At 41.3% G+C, this 22,167-nt stretch overlaps 1 protein-coding gene across 1 annotated transcript; it reads left to right on the top strand.

Annotated features, from left to right (window-relative positions):
* Nucleotides 1-699: 699 nt before the first annotated feature.
* Nucleotides 700-3,014, top strand: LOC308492031 (homeobox protein prophet of Pit-1-like; the record flags this gene model as incomplete). Its single annotated transcript, XM_081036328.1, has 3 exons — nucleotides 700-808; nucleotides 1,998-2,230; nucleotides 2,676-3,014. 3 exons carry the CDS (start codon nucleotides 700-702, stop codon nucleotides 3,012-3,014), a joined length of 681 nt encoding a protein of 226 aa, XP_080892454.1.
* Nucleotides 3,015-22,167: the final 19,153 nt, after the last annotated feature.

Raw genomic sequence — 22,167 nt, 5'->3', positions numbered from 1 at the left:
CAGGCCCTTGGGTGTCCCCCACAGGCTGAAATGCCAAGCGGGCCCTGCTCCTGGTCCTCATTTACTCTGCCTCCCCCGTGATGAGGTTCTGAGAGGGGTCTTAGGAGAAATGCATTTTCTCTTCCTTCCCCTGCCTGCTCCCAGGAGAGGATTTAAGAGGACAAAAGAATTTGGTCCTCTGGGAATACGAGCTCTTGGCTCCAGTCCCTGGACCCTCCAACAGAGCACCTTCCCTCATCCGGCTTGTGATTCTCCCCTGATGATGGGGCTCTGGTGACCAGGCAGTGATTGGATGGGCCCACAGGGCGAGGAGGAGGTCACTCCTTCAAGACTGAGGGAGAAAGAGGTGGTGTGGGATTGCAAGCAGGGAAAGTAGGCAGCTGAGAGCAAAGGGGGAGCACGGCATACCGGCATACCAGAGTGAAGGACAGGGAGAGGAAAGTAGAGAGAAAAACAGAGAAACAGGGTGAGGGCAAGACAGAGAGAAAGAGATGATACTCAAGTGAAGGAACATGGAATTAGAAAAAGGAGAGACTGAAAAAGACAAAGATATCTATATCTATTTCTACTCAGAGAGAGGTATAAACAGAGGGAAAAGGAGCGAGACAGCAGGCATAGACGGGAAGAGCAGGAACAGAGAACCGACCCAGAATTAGAGACTCAGGGGCACCGGACACTGGACTGTGTTTGTTATTAGACATGGAAGCAGAGGGGAGGGCTGAGCAGGGTCAGCAAAAGAAGGGGCGAGTTTGCAGCAGCCTCTGGCCTGAGAGCTGCCCAGCTGCCGGGACTCGGACCTCCACGGTGGGTGAGTGCATCTCTGGGGTGATCCTACCGAGGCCGCAGGTGTGGGGGCTCCATGCCTGGGCTCCTGTAGGGCACTGGTTTGCCACAAGGAAGGTGAAAACGAGAACTAAAAGCCAGAATCCTAGAATGTTCAAACCATGGGAACCTTAGAAAGCCTGGGGCAACTCCTTCGCTTTACAGACTAGGAGCCTGAGGCCCTGGCGTGGATGAGCTGCTGAATAGCACACATCATGGCAGGGCAGAGGCAAAGCTGAATCATCTCCTCAGTCCTGACCTCAGAGTTTGCCCACTGCACTGCCTTCTCTGAGGAGGGAGCTGGAGGGGCCAATGTGAGCAAAGCAGGGGACCAGTGGCTCCACGCATGTGTGTTCCCAAGGTAGACAGTGAGCACTGGGTGGGGCCACACCCCGGGTCCCCATGGGGATGGGGGCCTCATCTGCAGACATCTCCTTTTCTCAGTGTGTGCCTTCCAGGTGTTTCTTTTTGTTCCCTGTTCTCTCTTCCCCGGCTGGCTCTCAGACTAATTAGTGTGGGGGTTTAGGGAGCCTGTCCTTTCCCACGAGCTCAGGTTCCTGCAGCCTAGAGGCCCAGCTGGGCCAGAAAAAGAGAGAAGATGAAATGTACATGAGGGAAAGGTGTGTCTGAGCGGAAGAGGGGGAAATATTTCATCCTCCCAGGTGAGGGGTGTAGGAGGATGGGAGTGATATAAAGGTTTAACGTGAATGTGAGTCTGAGAGCAGGGCTGACTCTTAGAGAACTAGACTGTTAGAATGTCAGAGCAAATGGAAGATTGACAGGGTGAAACGCAGGAGGGTAGCATGAGTGCTCAAAGAGGTGAAAGGCACATGGAGGGCATGTTACATGGGGACATATCTGAGGAAAAAGAAGAGGGATGGGCATGCACTGGGGAGGTGAGGATGACAGAGCGTGAGTGCCCACAAGGTGACGTGAGTCTGAGAGGTGTACCCTGTGTGGAGAGCACAGCCTGGGTTAGGAGACTCAGAGGGCAAGCAGGGCCAAAGCTGAGCTGTCTTCAGCTAGTTGTGAAAGCGGAAGGCTTTCCGGTCGGAGCAAATTGTATGAGCAGCAAAGGGGCACTGAGTAGAATCTGGGGGTAACCAACATATGTGGCCGGGGGTGAATGGGTAGGTCCACTTGGCAGCAACCTCTCCCTTCCCCTCCATTCTCAGACATGAGCACTCAGTCCTACAGAAACGTCTCTGGTGTAAAAGTGGGGAGACCAAGGCTTTCCCCTCAAGGAGGACAGAGGGGTCACCCGCATTCGCGACGCCGCCACCGCACCACCTTCAGTCCAGCACAGTTGGAACAGCTGGAGTCAGCCTTTGGGAGGAACCAGTACCCTGACATTTGGGCCCGAGAGGGCCTGGCCCGGGACACAGGTCTCAGTGAGGCCAGAATCCAGGTGATGCCCCAGGATCCCCTCTTCCTCTGGGAAGAAGTGCGGTTTGGGGGCTCAGGAACTATTGAGACACTAATTCTCATAGGCATTATAACCCCAACCTGACATTCATTAGAACATAGCCTCATCCATCAGTCAACATAACCTCATCTGCCCCGGTACTGCCACTTGAGTTTAACCCTAGCTCTAACCTAGTCTGACTTGAATTTCAACACCTATCCCCAACCTTAATAGTGATGTGTCTTCCAACACCCAAGTTGAGGGTGTTGGTATGGGTCTCACTTGGCCTGGCTCAGACATGCGTTCTGGAGAGCTTTACTTCCTCTGACGAAGTGGGAGAGACTTATGCCTTGTACCTGTACCTTCTGTCATTGGGGAGGGGGGATGCATGTGACAGTGCCCCTATTAAGAGCGGGGCTCTAATGTGGCTATTCTCCTTACTCCTCATGTCTGGTTCCAGAACCGCAGAGCTAAGCAGAGGAAGCAAGAGCGGTTACTGCTCCAGCCACTGGCCCATCTATCTCCTGCCACCTTCTCTGGCTTCGTGCCCGAGTCCCCTGCTTGCCCCAACTCCTACTCAATACCATCTCCAACGGTGACCTGCTTTCCTCACCCTTACAATCATGCCCTTCGCTCTCAGCCCTCTACAGGTGGTTCTTTTGCTCTACCCCACCAGTCTGAAGATTGGTATCCCACCTTGCACCCAAACCCTGCTGGTCATCTACCCTGTCCCCCACCTCCATCCATGCTTCCCCTCAACCTTGAGCCACCAAAGTCTTGGAACTAAGGTCAAATAGGTGCTGACAAGATAATTCCCCAGACTGTGGCCCTCGCGAAACACAGAGAAAAGTAGGTGGCTTCCTTTCCTCCTAAGGCTAAAGTAGAAATATGTTGAGGGGCAGCTCAGAGATTGGGAATTTAAGAAGGGAGATCATGATGAAGACTCATTAGGGTGATTAAATGAGAGAATTTAGGGAGGTGAACCTACTGGAAGATATATGTACACCTCCATGGAGGTGACTGGAGAAGAGTTGTACTGATGGAAGCAATTGTTACTGCTGGTGGATGGAAATGGTTGAAGGAGATAGAACTTGCAGGGCTTCATTCATTGAGATCATGATTGAAGGTCTTCATCCCAGCTGTTTCTAGCTGATTTCAAGAACAAAAGTCATTAACTTTTGTTCATTCTACCCTAGAAATATCTCTTGAATTTATTCTTCTCATTTCCATTCCAGCAGACACTTTACTTTTTCTGGCCCCTATTTTCTAATTATCTTCGTTGGTTCCCTTAGCTCCAGTCTTTCCCACTTCCAACAGACCTTGCAAATCTAATCATCAAAGAATGTCTCTTCAATGTCTTGTAAAAAATAAATAACATCTGATTCACTTGGCCTGTAAGAGTCTTCAACATTCATGTGTTAACATATGTGGTTTCTAATAGAGAAGTTTCATTTGAGCAAACTTTCCCAAGAGCAAACTATGAGTCTTGAGGAGCTCCAGAACTCCTTCCCAGGAAAGAACCCTGTGTGAAGGGCCTTGATCTGAGCCCTCCCAACAGAAACATCATGTGGCCTAGTGGGTGGCACCATTTGGTATATCCATATTGCTTATAAGGTACTTGTTTTGCTCATTACTTATTATTAATTTATGTATAGGTTTGCCTCACTTACTGGCAGGTCTGTTGAAGAATTCTGAGTACACAAGTCTCTAGAGATGAATATGCATGTCGTTTGTAGTTTCTTATATATACTTGTATTATTAAAAAATTCTGGAATCAAAACTTTTATATTACATATTTTCACTCCCATGTAATTAGGGCCTCGGGCCAGACTGCCTTCCAGAAAGATTATACGTACCAGTTTGTACGCCTCCAAAAGTCCCTGAGTGTTGATTTCAGCACATCCTTGTCAACCTTTATCATTTTTGACAATTTGTTAATTGAGAATGATGTCTCCTTGTTGCTTATTTTTAAGTTTTCATTTAATCAATTGCTAGGGAGAGTTAAAATAGTTTCATGTTTATTGGCAATATCCGTATTTTCTTTTCTGCATTGCTTCTCTGAGTTGTTTGTATCTTGATATAGTTATCTTTTAATAGTGTTTGAGAGCTCTTTGTGTAGAGGGGATATATATGCCTATTCATATATATGCATATATGCAACTATTTTTCACCTTTTCCTATTTGTGTCTGAGCCTTTTTAAACAAGGGTTTCCAGAGAGAATTAAGACCGATTAAGCCCAAATGCTGTGGGTACCTACTGTATGTAATGAATTAACTTCTGTTATTAGCATCTAGAATGGTACTGCTTATGTAGAATTTGTAGAATTGAGAAATAGTCAATTCATTTTTTGTGTTCTGTGGTTCAGATGAGGAACCTCTGGTGAAAAACCTCCCGTTTTTACTGGCTTCACCCATATTTTCAGCATTATTTCGATCAAAATACTATGCCTTGAATCATCTGAAATTTATTTTATTATTTACTTTCAAATAGACATGTAATTTCCCCTCCATCAGCTTATTTTTTCAATATAATTTATTTAATAGTCAAATATTGATTTGTAAAATCATATTTTTTCATAAACTAAGTTCTCATATATACAAGGGACATTTGTAGACTCCTAATTCTTTCCCATCAGTTAATATCTCTATTCTTACACCAGTACCATAGTGTTTCAATTACCAAACATTTAAGGATTATTTATATCTTGAAAGTGTTAAGGTTTCTTATCCAATGCTCTTTGTAACAAGGCAGTGCAAAAGAAAAAGTTCACATATGTATATATATATATATATATATACATATATATACACATATATGTATATATATATACACATACACACATATACATATCATACATGTACACATATATGATATATATGTTAACCTGGATTAATCTTAAGCACGAAAGCCTCATGTTGGACAAAAAAATTGTTTTCAAAGAAATACCTTCAATATATCATTCCATTTAGATAAAGTTTTAAAGATGCAAAATAATTTTAAAAGTGACCAAAAAGTTAAATATGTGTACTTTTGCATATTATATATTAGGAGACATATGTATGAACTAAACTTTGAGGACGTACAATTTCAGGAGGGAAACACAGTGTGATCCAGGAGTAATACACAGTGGTATCCAATTCTTCTAGGGCACATTTGCATTCGTTACATTAGTTAGTCCTGAGACTTTTTGGAATGTCTGAAATATTTCATAATAATTATTTAAATTAATGATCTTGTCCATTCCATATCCAACTTGATATCATGAGATAAACAACATTAATAGTGTGTATCTCTCCACACTATATATACTCCTAGAAAAATATGCATAAACACACTAATATTCTTCCTTTTAAAAACTAAAATAGGATCACATATATATATCCCTTAATGAGTGTGTGTGTGTGTGTGTGTGTGTATATGTGTATATACATATATATATATAGTCAATACACAGTAAACAAAAAATGGTAACTTCCATGGGTGAAAGTCTTTTCATTTTTTATTTTATTTTATGCTCACTAAATTTATTTTTTAAATCATAAAACATTTCTTAAAAAAGAGCATTACATTCTGCACACTGCTCTGAATAGTTGCCGGGGACATATGGACTATTGTTCCTTTTCCTTCCTGTCTCCCCCGCTCCTAAATATTACAGTACCACAAAGAAAAGTGTTCACAATAATCACACAGGGATAATTTTCCCATTTAACTAACAATGAACAAAAATTCAAATTCACTCACTCTGCTGCTGTTTCAAAACTTCAATGTAAGTGTTTGCACGCTCGTCCCTCCCACCCTGTTTGTAAAGAACTAAAATAGTACATCAGGTGAACAGCAAAGATTTCACTACACCTCATGCAGAATACCTAGGGAACAGAGGATGTCGGTTTTTTAAACAGAAGCAGATAAAAAAAAAAAAGATGCAGGACTCCTTCAGTTCTTCATTAGTCTTAGAAAAACTTCCCGGAATACAGCTTCACACTATAAAAAAGAAAAAACGTCTTGCGGTAGAATCCTTTGACATCTGCACACTGCTTCACACTGCTCTGCAGCGAATACTGTGCATTCTGGATCTGGTCCTGTGTTCCTGTAAGGGTAATGATCCGATCTTCTGAAACTTCTAAAGGCTCATTAGTATTGATCAAAGTTCTACACTCAGGATGAATTTGTTTAATCTGCTGACCACCTATGCCAATAATAGATCCAGCCAAATCTTTGGGAATAGTTAGTAACTTGGTAAGTAATAATAGGTCCACCAAATTGGGATCATAAGGCTGTGCACATCCCTTGATGGGAGACTCTGATGTAAGATCAAGGATGATCTGTACACACTCTGCAACCCTACCAGGTTTTCCTCCAATAAGAACGACTCCATCAGTAGAATGAGGACAGCACTCCTGGAAAAAGCTTGACTGTTGTCGGAGTGTTCTCTCAATGTTCTTTGATTTTAGCACCTTTGACCCCAATAATTCCTCCTGCCAGACTCTGATAAATTAACAGTCTCACCTAGCAGTCAAAGTCTCTTCCTTTATAGTGTTAGTACTTTAAGCCTTCCGCAGCATCGGATTCTAGCGGGAGCTGGCTGGTTGCAGTGGGTGATGGCAACTGCAGGCCCTCTTCCAAGGTCGGGATGATTTTCTTCAGAATTTCTCCAATTGTTTCAACATCAGCACTGATAGTCAATGTGTGCTCGGGCTACTGCTGTCTGGGGCTGAAACACCTGCACTGTCCTCTATACGCAGAGCATGAATATTCTTCCCTCTTTTTCCAACCACTGCCCCAGCATTCTTGCTCTGAAGCAGAATGCAAAATTCAACCATCTCATCAGTGTTTCGAGATCTTTTAAAAGCTTGTTCCTCTTCCATATCTGCAGGGCGTTTACCAAATCCACCACTGGTTTTGGTGCTGGAGAACATTTCCTCTAGCTGTTCAGTTTCCATTTTCTTGGATTAAATGGACACACCAATCTATAGGCTCTAAACAAGTGGGACATAGGCAAGATGTGGAGGTTGGTGCCTCCGAGAAACAGAGAAAAATCCTGAAAGTCTTTTAAAAAGAAGACCAGAAACCATGAAACTCCTAGAAGAAAATACAGGAAGAAAATTTGCAGATATTAGTGATATTTTTACTGATATATCCCCTTGAGCAAGGGAAGCAAAAAAAAAAAAAAACAAAAACGTGAGATTACATCAAATTAAAAAGTTTTTTCACAGCAAAAAAAACATTCAATAAAAAAAAGGCATCCTACTGACTGGGAGAAGATATTTGCCAATGATACATCTGATAAGGGGTTAATCTTCCTAAAAACGTCATACAACTCAACACCAAAAAACCAAATAATCCAATTTAAAAATGGGCAAAGGACAGAAAGAGACATTTTGTCAATGCTTTTTCTGCATCTATTGATATAACCATATAATTTTTATAATATTTTTTATTTTGTTAATGTGGTGCATTACATTAATTAATTTGTGGATATTGAACCAACCTTGCACACCAAGAATGAATCCCACTTGGTGGTGCTGTATGATCTTTTTAATGTATTGCTGAATTTGGTTTGGTAATATTTTGTGGAGGATTTTTGCGTCTACGTTCATGAGGGATATTGCCCTATAGTTTTCTTTTTTTGTAGTGTCTTTGTGTGGTTTGGTGATCAGGGTAACAGTGGCCTTGTAAAATGGGCTTGGGAGACTTCCTCTTTCTGGAGTTTTTGGAATAGTTTGAGGAGAATAGGTGATAATTCTTTTTTGAATGTTTGGTAAAATTCACCTGTGAAGCCATCTGGTCCAGAGCTTTTGTTAGTTGGGAGCTTCTTCATTACTGATTCAATTTTGTTGGTAGTAATCAGCCTGTTCAGAATTTCTGTTTCTTATTGATTCAGCCTTGGAAGTATATATGCTTCTAGAAATTTATCCATTTCTTCCAGATTGCCTAAGTTGTTGGTGTATAGTCGCTCATAGTATTTTCTTAAAATGTTTTTTATTTCTGTGGTGTCAGTTCTCAGTTCTCCTCTTTCATTTTTGATTTTGTTATTTTAGGTCGCCTCTTTCCTTTTCTTGATGAGTCTAGCTAAAGGTTTTGACAAACCTTTGTTTTGTTTATCTTTTCAAAAAACCAGCTCTTGGGTTCATTGATCTTTTGTATTGTTTCTTTGGTCTCTATTTCCTTTATTTCTGCTCTGATCTTTATTATTTCCTTCCTCGTACCCCTTTGGGCTTATTTTGCTATTCTTTTTCCATTTCCCTTCGGTGTAAAGATAGACTGTTGATTTGAGATTTTTCTTGTTTCTCGTTTTCTTAGGTAGGCCTGCTATGAATTTCCCTCTTAGGGAATTGCTACGAATTTCCCTCTTAGAACTGCCTTCACCACATCCCACAGATTTTGGGTCACTGTATTCTCATTTTCTTTTGTCTCAAGGTATCTTTTGATTTCTTCCTTGATTTCATTGTTGACCCATTCATTATTTAGTAACATGTTATTCAGCCTCCATGTATTTGTGTGATTTCCAGTTTTCTTCTTGTCATTGATTTCTAGTTTCATAGCACTGTGGTCAGAGAAAACACTTAATATGATTTCAATCTTCTTAAATCTATTGAGACTTGTTTTGTGGCCTACCACATGGTTTATCTTGGAAAACGTTCCATGTGCACAAGGGAATAGTGTGTATTGTGCTGTTTTGGGGGGACGTGCTCTACAAATATCAATTAAATCCAACTGGTCTGATGTGTCATTTAAGGCCACTGTTTCCGTATTGTTTTTCTGTCTGGAAGATCTGTCCATTGGTGTCAGTGGGGAGTTGAAGTCCCCTACTATGATAGTGTTACTGTTGATCTCTGTCTTTCTTTTTTTTTTAAAAAAAATCAATTTACTGGGGAAGGGGAACTGGTCTTTACTGGGGAAAAATGTGTACTTCCGGGATTTTTCCAAGTCAAGTTGTTGTTCTTTCAGTCTTAGTTTTGGACAGTGCCATTCAGCTTCAAGTTGTTGTCCTTTCAGTCTTAGTTGTGGAGGGTGCAGCTCAGCTCCAGGTCCATTTGCCGTTGTTAGATGCAGGGGAGCAGCCCACCATCCCTTGCAGGAGTTGAGGGGTTTAACCGGCAACCCTGTGGATGAGAGCCCATGCTCCAACCAACTGAGCCATCCGGAAGTTTAGCAGCAGCTCAGCTCATGGTGCCCTGTTCAATCTTAGTTGCGGGACAGAGGGGATGGTGAGCCCACCATCCCTTGCAGGTGTTAAGAAGTCCAACCTGCAACCTTGTCGTTAAAAACCCACGCTCCAACCAATTGAGCCATCTGGCCACCCAGAAGCAGAGGGGCACCTCATTGACTTCATTCTAGTTCTGGAGGGCACAGCTCGCTGGCCCATGTGGGAATCCAACAGGCAGCCCTGCCGCCCAGAGCTCATACTCTCACCAACTGAACTTCCCGTGAGCCCCTGATCTCTATCTTTATGTTGGTCATTGTCTATTTTACATATTTAGATGCTCCTATATTGGGTGCATAGATGTTTACTAGGGTTATGTCCTCTTGTTGGATTGATCCCTTTATTATTATGTAGTGCCCTTCTTTGTCTTTTATTACAGTCTTCATTTTAAAGTCTATTTGTCCAATATAAGTATTGCTACACCAGCTTTTTTCTCATTGCCATTTGCATAAAATATCTTATCACGTCCCTTTACTTTCAGTCTGTGTGTGTCTTTTGATCTGAGGTGGGTCTGTTGTATAGAGCATATGCATGAGTCTTGTTTTCTTATCAACTCAGTTACCCTATGTCTTTTGATTGGAGTATTTAATCCACTTACATTTAAAGTGAGTATTGATAGATATATAGTTATTGCCATTTTATTATTTGCATTTCTGGTCTTAGTTAGTTTCTTTTCATTTTCCTTCTGCTTACAGAAGCCCTTTTAACATTTCCTGCAATACTGGCTTGGTGGTAATGAATTCCTTTAGTTTATTCTTTTCTGGGAAGCTCTGTATCTCTCCTTTAATTTCAAATGATAGCCCTCTTGGGTAGAGCAATCTTGGTTGTAGGCCTTATTTTCCCACCATTTTGAATATTTGCCTTCTGGCCTGCAAACTTTCTGTAGAAAAGTCTGCTGATTGTCTTATGGGAGCTCCCTGATAAGTTACTTGCTGTCTTTCTCTTGCTGCTTTTAGGATTCTCTCTTTGTCTTTAATCTTTGCCATTTTAACTATGATGTGTCTTTGTGTGGGCCTGTTTGTGTTCATCTTGTTTGGAACTCTCTGTGCTTCCTGGGCTTGTATGTCATTTTCCTTCACCAGGTTAGGGAAGTTTTCAGTTTTTTTTTTTTTAATTAAAGTTTATTGGCGTGACAATTGTTAGTAAAGTTACATAGATTTCAGGTATACAATTCTGTAATACATCATCTATATATCACGTTGTGTGTTCACTACCTAGAGTCAGTTCTCTTTCAATCACCATATATTGGATCCCCTTTACCCTCATCTACCACCCTCCTCCCCACTTACCCTCTGGTGACCACTAAACTGTTGTCAGTGTCTATCAGTTTTTGTGTCTTCATTTGTTTGTCTTGTAATTTTGTTTTTTTTCAGATGTATATACCACATATCAGTGAAATTATATGGTTCTTTGCTTTTTGTGTCTGACTTATTACACTCAGCATAATAATCTCAATATCCATCCATGTTGTCGCAAATGGTACTATTTCATCCATTCTTATGGCAGAATAGTGTTCCATTGTGTATATATATATATATATACATATATATATATATATATATATATATATATATATATATAAAGCCACTTTTTTATCCAATCATCTATTGAAGGACACTTTGGTTGTTCCCAAGTGTTGGCCACTGTAAATAAAGCTGCAATGAACATTGGAGTACACTTGTCTTTATGGATAAATGTTTTCAGATTTTTTGGATAGATACCCAGGAGAAAGATTGCTGGGTCATATGGTAATTCTATACATAATGTTTTGAGGAACCTCCACACTGCCTTCCATAGTGGCTGCACCAGTCTGCATTCCCACCAACAGTGTATGAAGGTTCCTTTTTCTCCACAGCCTCTCCAACACTTGTTACTATTTGTCTTGTTGATGATAGCCATTCTAACTGGAGTGAGGGGATATATCTCATTGTGTTTTTTATTTGCATTTCTCTGATGATTAGGGATGTTGAACATTTTTTCATATGTCTGTTGCCATTTGTATGTCTTCTTTGGAGAAATGTCTATTCAGGTCCTCTGGCCATTTTTTAATGGGATATTTTTGTGGGTTTTTTTTTTGGTTATTGTTGAGTTGCATGAGTTCCTTACATGTATTGGATATTAGCCTCTTATCAGAGGCATTTTTGCAAAAATATTCTTTCTTTCACTTGGTTGCCTCTTTATTTTGTCAATGGTTTCTTTTGTTGTGTAGAAGCTTTTGCTTTGATATAGTCACATTCATTTATTTTAGCTTTCACTTCCCATGCCTTTGGGGTCAAATTCATAGAATGCTCTTTGAACCCAAGGTGCATAAGTTTAGTACCTATCTTTTCTTCTATGCATTTTATTGTTTCAGGTCTTATGTTTAGATCTTTGATCCATTTTGAGTTAATTTTGGTATATGGTGACACACAGCAGTCAATTTTCTTTCTTTTGCACGTGGCTTTCCAATTCTCCCAGCACCATTTATTGAAGAGGCAGTCTTTTCTCCATTGTATGTTTTTGGTTTCTTTGTTGAAAATTATGTGTCCATAGTTATGTGGGTTTGTTTCTGGGTTCTCAATTCTATTCCATTGGTGCCTGTGTTTCTGCTAATACCATACTGTTTTGATTATTGTAGCCCTATAGTACAAGCTGAAGTCAGGGACTTTGATCCCTCCAGCATTGTTCTTTTTCTTAGGATTGCTTTGGCTATTTAGGGTCTTTTGTGGTTCCATACAAATCTGATGATTTTTTGTTCTTTTTCTTTAAAAAATGCAATTTGGATTTTGATGGGGATTGCATTGAATATGTATATTCCTTTGGGTAATACGGCCATTTTTCTAATCCATGAACATGGAATGTCTCTCCATTTCTCTGTGTCTTCTTCAATTTCTTTTTAAAATGTCTTATAGTTTTCAGCATAAAGGTCTTTCACCATCCTTGGTTAAGTTTATCCCTAGGTATTTTATTCTTTTTGTTGCAATTGCAAATGGAATTGTTTTTTAAATTTCTTTTTCTGAGATTTCATTGTTATTATATAGGAATGCAATGGACTTTTGTACATTTGTTTTGTAGCTGGCAACTTTACTATATTCATTTGTTGCTTTTAATAGCTTTTTGGTGGAGTCTTTAGGGTTTTCTTTATAGAGAATCATGTAGTCTGCAAAAAGTGACAATTAAACTTCATTCCCAATGTGGATGCCTTTTATTTCTTTCTCTTGCCCTGACTGCTCTGGCTAGGACTTCCACTACTATTTTGAAAAGCAGATGTGATAGGGGACAGCCCTGTCATGTTCCTGAACATAGAGCAAAGGGCTTCAGTTTTTCACTGTTAATTATGATAGTAGCTGAGGGTTTGAGATATATGGCCTCCATTATGTTCAGGTATTTTTTTTCTATACCCATTTTATTAAGTGTTTTAATCATAAATGGATGTTGTACCTTATCAAATGCTTTTTCTACATCTATTGTAATAATCATGATTTTTGTCCTTTATTTTGTTTATGTGGTGTATTACATTGATGGATTTGCATATGTTGAACCATCCTTGTGCCCCTGTGATGAAACCCACTTAATCATGATGTATAATCTTTTTAATGAGTTGTTGCATTTGATTTGCTAGACTTTTGTTCAGTATATTTGCATCTGTGTTCATCAGAGATGTTGGTCTATAATTTTCTTTTTTTGTGTTATCCTTACCAGTTTTTGGTATCAAGGTAATGTTGGCCTCATAATGAGTTAGGGAGTATTGCCTCTTCTTCAATTTTTTTTGGAAGAGTTTGAGTAGGAAGGGTGTTAGGTCCTTTTTGAAGGTTTGGTAGAATTCACTGTTGAAGCCATCTGGTCCTGGACTTTTGCTTTGAGGAGTTTTCGAATTCCTGATTCAATTTTCTTACTGTTGATTGGTCTATTTAGATTTTCCAGTTCTTCGTAGTTCAGCCTAGGAAGGCTATATGTTTCTAAGAACATGTCCATTTCTTCTAGGTTATTGAATTTGGTGGCATATAGTCCTTCAGAGTATTCTTGGATGATCCTTTGTATTTCTGTGGCATCCGTGGCAACTTCCCGGCTTTCATTTCTGATTTTGTTTATTTATATCTTTTCTTTTTTTATCTTAGTGAGTCTGGCCAAGGGTTTGTCAATTTTATTAATGTTTTCAAAGAACCAGCTCTTTGTTGCATTAATTTTTTTCTTTTATCTCTTTGTTCTCAATTTCATTTAGTTCTGCTCTGATTTTTATTATTTCCTTCCTTCTGCTGACTTTGAGTTTCATTTGTTCTTCTTTTTCTAGTCCTTTAAGGTGTAACATGAGGTCGTTTATCTGGGATTTTTCTTCTTTCTTGAGATAGACCTGTAATGATACACATTTCCCTCTTAAAACTGCTTTGGCTGCATCCCCAAAATTTTGGTAGGATGTGTTTTCATTCTGATTTGCTTCTTTTTATCTTTTGATCTTTCCCCTTATTCCTTCTTTGACCCAGTTGTTCTTTAAAAGTATGATGTTTAATCTCCACATATTTGTGTCTTTTCCTGCTTTCTTTTTGCAGTTGATATCCAATTTCAAAGCCTTGTGATCGCAGAATATGCTTGGTATGATTCAATCTTCTTAAATTTGCTGAGGCTAGTTTTATGTCCCAATATACGATCTATTCTTGAGAATGTTTCATGTATACTAGGAAAGAATGTACAGTCTGATGTTCTAGGACGAAGTGCTCATAAATGTCAATTATGTCCTTTTCATCTAATGTGTCAGTTAGGGCCACTATTTCATTATTTATTTTCTGTTAGGATGATCTATCCATAGCTGTCAATGACGTATTTAGTCCCCTACTGTAATTGTGTTTTGGTCAATTTCTCCCTTTATTTCCGTTAGTAGCTGCTTAGAATGTTTCGGTGCTCCCTGATTGGGGGCATAAATACTGATGACTGCTATGTCTTCTTTGTTGTATAGTTTCCTTTAGCATTATGAAATGTCCATCTTTGTCTCTTGTTACTTTTTTTATCCTGAAGTCTGTTTCATCTGATATCAGTATGACTACACCTGGTTTTCTCTGAAAACTATTTCCTTGAAGGTCAGTTTCCACCCTTTCACTTTGAGTCTATGTTTGTTATTGTAGCTGAGATGTTTCTCTTGGAGGCAGCATATGATTGGGTTTAGGTTTTTTTTTAATCCAATCTGCTACTCTGTGGCTTTTTATTAGTGAGTTCAGTCCATTTACATTTAGGGTGATTATTAATATATGAGAATTTCCTATCATTCTATCTCTGGTTTTCTGGTAGGATGGTGTCTTCCTTGTTTCTTTGCCTTTTTGCTGCTGTACATTATTTCAATGTGGTGGTATTCTATGATTTTTACCTCTGTTTCTTCTTTTTTTATGTTATATAGTTTAGTTCTGGATTTTTTTGTGTGGTTACCATGAAATTTATTTAAAAGAAATGTTCATATTTAGAGTATTTCATTTTCTTCAGTATGCTTACTTTCTCCATTCCCTTGTGCCGGTTCAGACCTATACCTTCCACTTTTTATGTTTTTGTTGTCACGAATTATCCTTATTTTTGCTGTGAGTTGATTTCTGCACTTCAGTAGCAAGTTGTCTTTCCTCTTTTTTTAAGTGTTATTTTTCTCTATTTTACCCTGTATGTTATGTTTAATTGTATAATGTCCTATTTGGTGTAGGCATTGTCATTGCCTGGTTCGGTCTGTTCGTAATACTACTCATGGTTTTGCATTCTTTTGCTTTTTTGTTTCAGGTTGAATAGCACCCTTCAGTATTTCTTGTAGTACAGGTCTTGTGTTAGAAAATTCCCTCCGCTTCTGTATGTCTGGAGAGATCTTTATGCCTCCTTCATATCTAAAGGATATCTTTGCTGGATATATTATTCTTGGCTCATAATTTCTCTCTTTCAATAGTTTGAATGCTTAATTCCACTCCCTCTTGCCTTGTAGAGTTTCTGCTGAAAAATCTGATGATAATCTAATGAGCTTTCCTTTGTAGGTTACTGTCTTCTTTTCCCTGGGTGCCTTGAGGATTCTTTCTTTGTCATTAATTTTTGAGAGCTTCAATACAGTGTACCTTGGAGGAAGTCTGTTGGGATTGAGGTAATTAAGTGTTCAATTTGCTTCTTGGATTCGAGGATTGACTTCTGTCCACAAATTTGGGAAGTTCTCATCGACTATTTGTTTGAATATACTCTCTATTGCCTTCTCCTTTTCTTCTGCTTCTGGTATGCTCATTATTCTTATATTGCTCTTTCTGATGGAGTCAGAAAGTTTTGTAGAGTTCTTTCATTTCTTTTAAGTCTCAAGTCTCTCTCTTCTTCCATCTGTGTCATTTCCAGATTTCTATCTTCGATGTCACCGAATCTTTCCTCCATCTGGTGAACTCCATTCCTAAGCTGGCTATTCATTATTCATTTCTTTTATTGAGTTCTTAATATCCAGAAATTCTATTTGGTTCTTTTTAAAAATTTCAATCTCTTTGGTAAAATGTTCAGTTTGTTCTTTGATTGTTTTTCTGAGTTCATTAAACTGCATCTCGTTGAGTTTTTTAAGAACTGCAATCTTGAATTCTCTGTCATTTAAGTCACATATTTCCATGTCTTTAAGTTCATTTTCTGGAGACTTTTCATTTTCTTTCTGACCTGTCTTGTTACCTTGGTTATTCACGATAATTAATGAATTAGTATTTCTCTTCCTAGACATTTACAGGAGTGGGTTCTCCAACAGGTTGATAGCAAGAGTTCTTTCTTTTGTTTTTCAGTAGGTGTTCATAGAATGTTTTATTTTCTCTCTGACTGTAACCTTTTATTCTCTCTCACACTGCAGTGTTATATTTTCTCTGAACTGTTCCGCCTTCTCACACAATGGGGGGATTCCCTGGAAGGCGGGTTTCTCCTCTGTGAACAGATTGCCTGTGTCAAAGGGGGGAATGTGGAGAGCTTCTGAGGTTCCAAAGCTCTTCCTGCAGCAGTTTCAGAACCTGTGTGTTTCCATGACTGTGTTTACTCCTGCAGGGATCTGCCCAGATTGGTGGGGACAGGGGCAGTGTGGGTTGTGAGACATGGCCCAGAGCAATGGCAGCGACCATCAGCACAGTCGGTCCTGCACCCCAGGCTTTCTTCCTTTCGCCAGAACTAGTTGGGCTGCAAGTCTGTGGCTGCAGGCCACAGTTCTATGAACTGGAAATATTCTGTTCTTTGGATCTGACACTGCTACCTTTCTGCTTCTAGCACTGGGCAGGTGGGGGTGGGGAGAGCTCTGGGAGGGTGGGGAGGGGACGGCTAGGCTCTGTGCCTATGCCTTTCATCCTCTGCTCAGCAGTGAGGGCTTAAACAGCTGTTTTCACCCTTTTTCCCTCAGTGTTTGCTCCAAGTCCTCTGCCGTGAGCGTTGGGTTCAGCCATGTTATATGCTGATCCTTCAGGCGGGACTGTGGGCCATAAACAGAGCAGTAGCAGTCCAAATTATTTTCTCTCCCGTGACTGTGGTAGCTCCAGATGCAGGGAGCGTGGAGCTCTGAGCTCTTGTCTGGTCTTGCGCCTGTGTGGCCTGGGTCTCCGAACTTCCCCCTTCCCACCTCCCCCCCACCTGCCCAACTTGCCCACCTTTAGATGATTTCAGTTGCGCACCTCTTAGTCTTTCCTGTCTGCTGCGCAGGGAGTCCTTTGTGGAATTATAAATATTCTATTTGTTGTGAATTCTAGGGGAGATTTCTAGAGGCTCAGGTCATGCCACAATTTTTATGACATAATCTCCATTATTTCTTCAAGTATCTTCTCGATCCATTCCTCCCTCTCTTCTCCTTCTGGTATTTCTATGATGCGAATGCTGTTGCACTTGATGTTGTCCCACAGGTTTCTTAAACTATTTCATTGGTTTTTATTCTTTTTTCTTTTTGTAGTTCTGATTGGGTGAATTCTACTACTTTGTCTTCTAAATCACTGATTTGATCCTATGCTTCATCTAATCTGCTGGTGATTCCTACTAGTATATTCTTCACTTCAGTTATTATATTTTTTATTTCTGATTTGTTCTTTTTCATGGTTTCTATATCCTTCTTTATGCTTCCTTTTCTTTGTTGACGTTCTCACTAGGTTCCTTCACTATTTTTATCATCAGTATTTTAACATCTGTATTTGATAGGTTGAATACTTCCATTTCATTTATTTCCATTTCTGGAGGTTTCTTCTGTTCTCTTATCTGGGGCATGCTTGTTTGTTTTTCATTCTGGTTGTCACTCTGTGTTTGCTTCTATGTATTAGGTAGATCACCTATGTCTCTCAGTCTTTGCTGGGTGACCCTATGTAGTATGTATCCTTTGTAATCGAATTGCTCAGTCTCCCTAATCTCCTGTGCGTGTGTTCCAGAAGTGTCCCTTGTGTTGTGACTGTTCTCCTATTGTAGTTGAGCCTTGATTGCTTTTGGTGTGTCAGTGGGTGGGATTGATTCCCAGGCCAACTAGGTACGAGGACTGTCAATGCCCGCAGTGTATGAGCTGCTGTGTGGGAGCTAACACCTCAGCAGAGGCTTCATTCATGTGGACTCTTTTGCCTGTTGAGAATCCCCTTTTGGTGTGCCATTTGTGAATCTAACCAGGTAATGTTCTGGTGTGGTCTGAAGCTGGCTTCTGGGTATGTTGTTTCTGGTGTCCCTTGGGCAGGGCTCTTATGCAGGACATTTTGAGCCCTGCCTGTTACTGGCCCGTGGCTAGCTGGTAGGTGCCTCAAGGCTGTATGTGGTTGGCTGCTGCCCGTGCTGGACCTGGAGTCATGTGAGGGTGGCCTCTCAGCAAACTGAGGCTAGCTGTCACCAATATTGGGCTTGAGGCAGCTTAGCAAAAGGCCCAGAGCCCCCTATGCCTGTTGCCACCTGTCAGTTGCCCGTAAAGCCCAACTATTGAAAGAGACACCTTAGGAGCATGTGTCTGGCTAGTTGACCTGATGTTGAGAGTGCATTATGCAGCATTAGCTGGGGTGAGGGTTGGGGGTGGAGTTCAAAATGTGACTGGTGGTTTTTATAACGTTAATTCAGATTCAGATCTTACACCTGTACCTGGCCTGTGACCACCTTGTATCACGCTCCACGGACACTGCTGACAACCTCCACTACATGCTCACAAATGCCAAGAGCTTCTCCCGAGTGGTGGCAGTGCAGTTTTTCGGTCACTGTTAATCACCAAAATCTCTCCAGGCTGTTGTGGATTGTTTGCTGCTCTAAAAAACCTCCTCTTCATTTTGTGGGGGCAGGGACAGTCACCCAGGTGCCCAGTGTGCCCTTGGCAAAGCAGCTGTAGGTGGGCAGGTGGTTACAGGGACTACAGGGTGTGGTCAGTGGTTTCTACAAATTTGGTGTAGTCTCGTCTCCTGGACTGGTACTGGGCCCGAGACCATCCAACAAAACAAAACAAAACAAAACAACAACAAAAAACAAATATGCGCACACTCAAAAACCGCAAACAATTAAAAGAAACAAAAAAACCCAAAAAAACAAAAACAACAAAACAGGAAAACAAAAGCAAAACAAACAAGCAAACAAAAAGGAGTAAAAACTAAAAAAACAAAAAAACAAAAGAAAAGAACAACAAAAAGAATAGAAAAAAATAAGAAAAGGAAAGAGAAAGAAAGAGAAGAGAAAAAGAAAGAAGAGAGAGAGAATTCACTAAATCCAATCACCACCTATCTATGTTGTAGAGCAGGTCTTGACTTAACGCCCTCTAGCAGTCTCCCCAGGATGTTGTTGGCTGTCCTGCTCAGTAAAAAAACCTCCTTTGCACAGTTTGCAGAGGCAGGGCGGCCACCAGGAGTCCAGAGTACCCTGGGCAGTGCAGCTCTGGGTGGGCAGGGCAGGCTTCCAGTGTGCTGTGGGGTGTGGTCAATTGTTTCTGCAGAGTCAGTACAGTTTCTGCCCCAGTTGGGGAAAACCCTCTGAGAATACCACAGCCAGAGCTTCTGAAATCTCAGAGCTTCCTCTGCAGCCAGGTGCTACCCCGCTCTGATTACCCGACAGAGATCCACCCAGAAAGGTGGAGGTGGGGTGGGCTGTGGGAAGGCAGCTGGTGCTTGTGGCTCTGACCAGCCCAGAGCTTCCTCGTTCCCCACCCCCTCTACCCCCAGCCCCAGCTGTTTCCCTGTTAGCAGGAGTGCCTGTGACTGTTGGTGCGGTTCTCAAGCTAGTAGATATTTTGTTCTTTAATCTGACACTGCTGCCTGTTTCCTCTGAAGCCCACTTCTAACTCTGGGAAGGGCGGGGTGGGATGAGCTCTGTGAGGGTGGAGGAAAGCAGCCAGGCTCTGTGTCTTTGTTTTCTGGTTTCTGCCTGGCCTTGAGGGCTTAAACCACCATTCTCACCTGAGATCTCTGCCTCTAAACCTGGATTCAGCCACCTTGTATGCTGATCCCTCAGGCAGGACTGTGGGTCTCAAGGAGTGTGCCTGGAGCCTGAATTCTTCCCGCTCCCAAGGATGTGGCAGAGCGGCAGATGGCACCCTTCTGCATCTTGGGACCCTGAGGCCCGAGGCCCACATCTTTACATATCCCCCACCCCTCCTCCCCTGCTCACCCGATTTGCCCATCTTCACCTGACTTACAATGCAAGTCTCTCAGGTGGTACTTCCAAGGGAGATTTCAAGAAGCACTCCTCATTTGACCATTTTTGTGACGTCATTACACAACTTTTTTTTCTTCTCATATATATTTCTTAATGCCTTTTTAGAATTAATAACCTATGAACACTTTTCAAGTGGATCATATAGCTTTTACTGTTTTCATTAAGTGGCAGTTTCATGTGCCACTCACCCGTTCCCTTATCATTCAAGAGTCAGAGTTGGTTTGTTTGTTACTTGGCTTTTGTTTACGACCACGACGGCCACTGTAGTTGTTTTGTTAAAGGATAATTCTTAAAATAAATAAATAAATAAATAAATAAATAAATAGATAAAACCATGACTTCTGAAATATAACCATGTACTAAAAATTTTATTTAACTCATTGTTAATGAAGCAACGGTAAAGATGTCAAAACCACTTCAAAGGACCGTTAAAGAACAGACACATTTATGGATAAGGAATAGTGAAACAAATGTGTACACGGAGGCAAAATTGGCTTCCTTCACTGTTGGGGAGGGAAATCAATTGACCCTCCAGGGGACAAGATTTATGTACATGGCTACAGACAAGAATTTATGTTGCATTACTATCAGTTATCTACAATTTACAAAGTTGTAAATTAGCTCCAAGGCAAAGAAAGCCTCAGCCTACCTAGAAGTAAAGTCAACAACCTGGAATGGAGGGGCCCAAACAATGCATGGTTTTCCACTGAATGACATTTTGTCCCCTAGTTTCTTCCTGTTCAGGTGCTTTTACTTCTGTAGGATAGCTGTTCCAAGGTTAGGGCTGCTGTGTTAAGGGTTATGTGCATTTCAAATTGTAAGCGGTACTGCCTGATTCATTTACCAAAATGTGTAGTTTAGGATGAAGTCCTGTTTTGTTTGTTTGTTTGTTTTGTTTTATTTTTTAGTTTAAGACTAGAGAAACTTCCTTCTAATATTTCATGAATGGTTTTCACTTTTTAAAAATCTGTATCTTTCACTTTTTACTTTTTAAAAATCTGTAATGACTATGGAACCTATTTTGGTGTATGCTGACAATCAGGAGACTCAGATTCTTCTAGATCAACAGTCAAATGTTAAATGAACTAACTACCTTTCTCACATCGAATTCAGTTGCTATCTTTATCGTATATCATAAATTAAATTGGCATAGGTTCCCCTGTTCTTACTTCTGGGGAGTAGAGATACTCTCAGAGATAAAACTGTCAGGGTTTGGAGTCTTTGTTCCTACTGGGGGGATCCAAATCCGAGTTCAGAAAACGAAGATTTGGAGCCTGAAATGGGTGTGTGGGATGTAGTGGGCAGGATCCCTGGGGTGGCCTGGCTCTCAGGGATGTAGGGAAGTAGGGCGGCCGGCCACTACTGAAGACCCGGGGGCTGCACCGCAGAGTCAATGGGCTCCGAGGGAGGGAAGGAAGGAGTGGTAGTGGGACCCTTGTGGTCCAGTCCGGAGCTCGAGGGGCGTGTATGTGCTGCCCAGCAGTGGCCCTGCTGGCTACAGTTACGTAGGCCTGGGCCATCACGTTGAGCAACGCAATACATGCTTTAAAAAGCTGAGTTTTTAAAACATTCAGCTTCTGTGAGAAATCTGGATTGCTAGAAACATTCTATGAAGGGACCCGCTGGAACCCACAGGGCCTCTTCCGGGACACCTGGGGACTCGAGGTCGGGTGCTTCTAGTTCTACCATCCTCACTTTCCTGGGAGTTGGACTGTAGTGCTTTTGACAGTTCTCGTCATCTCCGGCCCGTGGGCTGTCTGCCCAGTGCTAACTGCGTCTTCAGGAAGCAAAGCGACCTGCTCTGTCGCAGGAGGAGCTCTCCAGAGTCTGAGCTCCCCGCCCCGCAATCTGGCCTACGCGTTGCGCCAGAACTCTGCGTTTTAGAAGAGTACTTCCCTGCCAATCTTTGGTTTTTCCTTTAGAGCCAGGGCTCCTCATTCCAGAGATTGACAAGAGGACATGTGAACACCTCCGCCCACTGCTTGCCTGGCATTTCTACCCAGTCCCTACTTCCTCTGTAGAGAGATCACTCCAGTTTCTGTTTCTGTGCCTAAAGGACTCTAAGGCCAGGCGCCCTCCCCTGGCTCCTTGTGGACTCAGGCTCAGCCTGCCCTTGAAGGTGGAACTGGTATCAGTGCCATTCCAGCAGAG

This window comes from Rhinolophus hipposideros (assembly GCF_964194185.1).
Source record: "Rhinolophus hipposideros genome assembly, chromosome: 23".
In the NCBI taxonomy this organism is placed as follows: Eukaryota; Metazoa; Chordata; class Mammalia; order Chiroptera; family Rhinolophidae; genus Rhinolophus; species Rhinolophus hipposideros.
The sequence above is the reverse complement of the archived record's forward strand: the minus strand, read 5'-3'. Positions and strand labels throughout refer to the sequence as shown.